At 39.8% G+C, this 4,868-nt stretch overlaps 1 protein-coding gene across 2 annotated transcripts in view; it reads right to left on the reverse strand.

Moving 5' to 3' along the window:
* Positions 1-1,975: 1,975 nt before the first annotated feature.
* Positions 1,976-4,868, reverse strand: part of LOC103742162 (hibernation-associated plasma protein HP-27-like) — an 11,385-nt gene continuing 8,492 nt past the window's right edge. Inside the window, exon 3 of one of the 2 annotated variants that reach the window (XM_029568313.1) lies at positions 1,976-2,565. In XM_029568313.1, the coding sequence (XP_029424173.1) occupies positions 2,204-2,565 (362 nt within the window). In that variant the 3' untranslated portion in view covers positions 1,976-2,203. Of the gene's footprint in view, positions 3,691-4,868 lie in introns of both variants that reach the window. The other variant, XM_029568312.1, reaches the window with a different exon arrangement.

Consider the following 4,868-nt stretch of genomic DNA (forward strand, 5'->3'; position numbering starts at 1 on the left):
AGAGTCAAATTTGTGTCCCCGAATATCCTTGGTGTGTGTCCATCCACTGGAATGTGGTTAATGCACCAAGAGTCACAGCCTTAAACAACACTGACTCCCCTTTCCAGCAGCCATCAGTGTCCAATAGTTCCACAGTGAGGGTTGGGGTTCCTTACCCACTTCCAGGTGTCTGTACTGGGATTTTGTCTGGCTCAGGCTTACATGGGACTTGTGTATGCTGTCGCCATTGCTGGGAGTTCTTAAGAATAACTTCCTGGCTGTCTGGAAGACTCTGTCTCCTTGTGGTCATCTACCATCCCTGGCTCTTACAATCTTTCTGTTCCTTCTTCCAAAATGATCCCTGAGCCTTAGGAGACAGAAGTCTTGTATAGGTGTCCAATTCACAGATAATCTCTCTATAGTCTCTTATTCTCTGCATGTTGGCCAGTTGTGGATTTCTGTGTTAATCACCATTTGCTGCATAAGGAACTTCTCTGGGGAGAGTCGAGTGATACATTAGTCTATGGGTATAACAATAAGTCATCAGGAGTTGCTTTTATACTGTATCTGTTTAGCAGAGTAATAGTACTAGACTCTTCCCTATGTCCTATGGCTTGTCCAGCTACATGTTCCTAGACCTGCTATCAGTGTCATGTATGGGCTCCATCTTATGAAGCAGACCTTAGATCCAATTAGAAAGTGATGGGTTTCTCCCATAATATTCATGCTCCTGTTGCACCAGAGGTCATATCTTTCCAGACCAGTTGTAGTTGAAACACACAGGATTCAATGCTGAGTAAGATAGTTTTTTTTCTTCTGGTAGCCTGCATAGCACCTTCCAGCACCATGAGGGCAAGTCAGTAGAGATGAAGCTTTGAAGCCAGTACCAGCTTGATTGCTCCTTGTTTTTTCTATGGCTTATGTATGTAGTGTCTTCCTGTCAAGTTCTGGTGGGTAACCAAGAGCAGGGACAATGGTCAGTACTGTTTGAAGGTCTATGGGACCCCTGATCAACAGCCTCAAAAGAGGGAGTCCATCCCTGGCATTGAGCTTTTACTTTACTAGACTGTAGTGTATAGTGGGGGCAATGTCTCCCTGTTAGAAGGTGATTCGTTTTAATCTCATAATAAATATAATTAATATAATATAAATCCATGTATATGCTTTAAGAAGCTTCTGTAGTGGTGGGTTTCCATATGGCTTTTTATAAAGGCCTTTATGTGTTAGCTATCTCTTCCCATTCCCCCTCCTTTGCTCTGTCCTCCCATTTCCCACCCCAATTAACCCTTCATACTGTATTATTCCCCTTACCCCCTTTATATCACTGTATTCTATCTTGCCTCCTGTGAAGCACCAAATGGCTGTTTGTTTCCCGACCTCTCTTAATTTTCTAATGGAAACATTCATAGCTAAGCATTCAAAGCTAGCATCCAGCTATGAGAAAGAACATATGATATTGGTCTTTCTGGGTCTAGGTTACCTTACTCAAGGTGATTGTTTTCAGTTCCATCCACTTATTAATTTAATAGTTTTTTGACAGCTGAATAATATTCCAGTGTGTAAATATACCATACTTTCATATATATTTTCCCTACAGAAATCTACCACCTCTGTCTCCTAAAATATTTCTACCCTCCTCCACAATGATACCTGATCCTTGGGAGGAAAGGATGCAATATAGGTGACCCGTTTAGGGCCAAGTGTTCTGCAGTCTCTTATTCTTTGCATGCTGTCCAGTTGTGGGTCTCTGTGGTTAATTTCCAAAAAAAGCTTTTCTGATAAATGGTGAGAGATGCATTAGTCTATGAGTATCCTGATAACTCTTTAGGAGTCAGTTTCATACTATATCCACTTGGCAGAATAATAGTATTTGGTTGTCCCCTAGGGCCTATGACTTATCTAGCCACAGGTTCTTGGCCCCAATAACAGTGCTAGATATGGGTTTCATCTTGTGGAGCAGGCCTTAAAGCCAATCAGTAAGTGGTTGGTTGCTCCCATGACATTCATACCACTATTGCACCATGGCATAACTTGCCAGGTCAGTTGTTATTGTAGCTTGCAGGGTTCACATCTGGTTCATGATAACTTTTCTTCCCGGGTAGTATGTGTAGTGCCTTCTAGCACCATGAAAGCTAGCCTGTAGGGATGAAGCTTCTACGTCAGTACCAGCTTGATTTCTCCATGTTCTGTGACTCAAGTACGTGGTATCTTCAGTCATAGGGTCCTACTGTCGAGTAATCTTAAAGATGATGGCTAAATTGAAAAAGATGTAGCAAAAATCCACAGCAGCAGACTCAGTGACTAAAGAAAAATCAAAGAGCTCAAAGGGAGAAAGGTTTACTTTGGCTTGTGTTTTAGAGTCGAGTCCATCATTGCAAGGAAACTGTGGTAACATGCAGGGAAGGCTTGGCAGCAGGAGCAAGGAGCTGGCTGCTACCTGGACATCACATTGTATCCAGTAAAAGTACAGGGAACAGGAAGTGAAGCTGGGCCATAAACCCTCAAAGTCTGCCTCTAGTGACGTACTTCCTCCAACAGGACTCCACCTCCTAAACGCTCCGCAAGCTTCCCAGACAATGTCACCAACTGTGGACCAAGTGTTCAAACACATGAGCCTATAGGAGACATTGCCTTTTTAAATCAGAACATGTTCAATAATAATGATAGCATGTTCAATAGTGATAGCATGTTCAATAGCAATGATATATTCAATGTCAATATCACCTTATTACAATGAAATAGAAAAAAATGAACAAAGTAGAATTAATTATGTAAAAACCTAGATGGTTTTCTTAAACATCAAGTTGTATAAGAATCCCTAAGTCCTCTCCATGTCCCTGCCTGTCCTGTGCTGTTAGACATCAGAGTAATACACATCGTTTTAGGGACTGGAGTAGAAGGAGCTGGACTGAGGAATGGGGCATTTGAAATCCAGCTAATAGTATTTTGATATGGTTGTTAATGACCCCATATGCACAGTATGTGAAAATCCATTGAAGTCCATGTTACTATTTAAGTATTTTTTCTACGTAGATTTCAAATTGGCAACCATAATTTAATATACACAAAAATAGTTCCTAAGAACATAATGAACACTGATTTCCCAGTTCCTGTAAACTACTTTAACATTACTGTTTTTTTTTAATTTGTCTGTATAAAATTTCACTACTAAAAGTTCACTATGAGGAATGGAATCCTCTTTCTGCTCTTGAGTAATAGGTAGTACTGATATATCCCAGCACTCTTAATTTTCATGGATCAAAAACCCATAGAACACTGTTTGGATAGTTCCCTTTTCAAATTCTGTGTGGTTTAGTTTGGACTCCAGCCAGACTCCATCTCCCTTGACCAGCTCTAGGAGAGCAGTTCCTGAGATGTGCTGGTAGCCATCTTTGCTCCCTGTTGCTCTCTCGATCACTTGTGTGCCATTCTCCATGAGGCCCACTTTCACAGCTCTCTGGAATGTTTCCATGTGAAACATAAAGTGGTAAAGTCCTGAGATGGGGCAAGTAAACACACCAGTGGTCAGATCAAACTGGTCCTGATGATTATACACTACTTCCTTGAAGACAATGGGTTGGTCTGGAGCTAGGAATGGTTCATTTAGCTTCACTGCAAAGGCTGACGTTTGTTTGGCATCACACTTTCCAGTGTCTCCAGGTGGTCCCCGTGGTCCTGGCATACCACTTGCTCCTGGGATACCATCCTTTCCTAGACATTAAGACAAAGGTGGGAGTGAGGTTCCTGTGAGTGGATGGTCTTCTGATCATGGGTCCTTCCTCACTGCTCCCTGCTGCCTTCCACATAGTCTTTATTGATTATCTGACACAAGGCGTCTTGAATATTTTCCATTCATGCCCTTTGTAGTCAAGAGTTTTTATTTATTAGTAATAGTAATTATCATTTGTACAATATATTGTGAATCATTATGATATTTTCATATACATGAATAACGTATTTCAACTGCATTTACCCCTTTCAATCTCTCTTACCACCTTCTCCCTCTAGCTCATCCCTTCTCCATCCAAACAGTCTTCCTTCTACTTTATAAAAATTCTATTGGTGTATATTCACTCTACATAGTGTTGATTTCATAAGGATAATCTCCTTGAACTATATCATGCATTGACCGTATTCACACCTCTCCCTTCCTTCAGTTCTGTTTTCCTTTCCTCCTCTTGATAGTCTTCATCTTTACCCAAGATTCCCTTTTCCTTTCATATCACTCACATATACATGAACATGTATATATTCATATGTATCACTCTATATAAAATGTTTTATGCATTTATAATCTCAGGACCCACAACCGAAACAAAACATCACATCTGTCTTTCTATGCTTGTATGTGTGGTTCTAGTGAATGTTTCTGACATCTGTCAAAAATCAGATGGCTGTAGCTGTGTGGATTTAACTATGCATGCTCTCATCTACAATAATTAACCTATGTGTCTCTTTTTTTGTGCCAGGACCATGCTGTTTTTTTGTTACATTGGCTCCACAGTATGACTTGAAATCAAGTATTGTGATAACACCAGTACTATTGTGCTCGGCTTGCTTTGATTATCGAAGTTCTTTTGTTCTGTGTGAAATTTAGGACTTTTTTTTTCTATTTCCCCACCATTGGAATTTTGATGGAGACTGCTTTGACTCTGGGTATCACTATCTGTAGTATAGTCATTTGAACTCTATTAATTTTGCCGATCTGTGAGCATGGAAGATTTTTCATGTTCTCAGTCTCCTTTTTAATTTCTTTGACATTTAACATTTTTTTATTATATACATGTTTTTCCTTCTTTGTTATGTTTACCCCTACATATTTTTGAAGCTGTTGAGTATATTTTATATTGGTGTATAACGCATAAAATACATATATATTTTATAAAATA

The sequence above is a fragment of the Nannospalax galili genome, unplaced genomic scaffold (genome assembly GCF_000622305.1).
Source record: "Nannospalax galili isolate Female #2095 unplaced genomic scaffold, S.galili_v1.0 scaffold39, whole genome shotgun sequence".
Taxonomy (NCBI): domain Eukaryota; kingdom Metazoa; phylum Chordata; class Mammalia; order Rodentia; family Spalacidae; genus Nannospalax; species Nannospalax galili.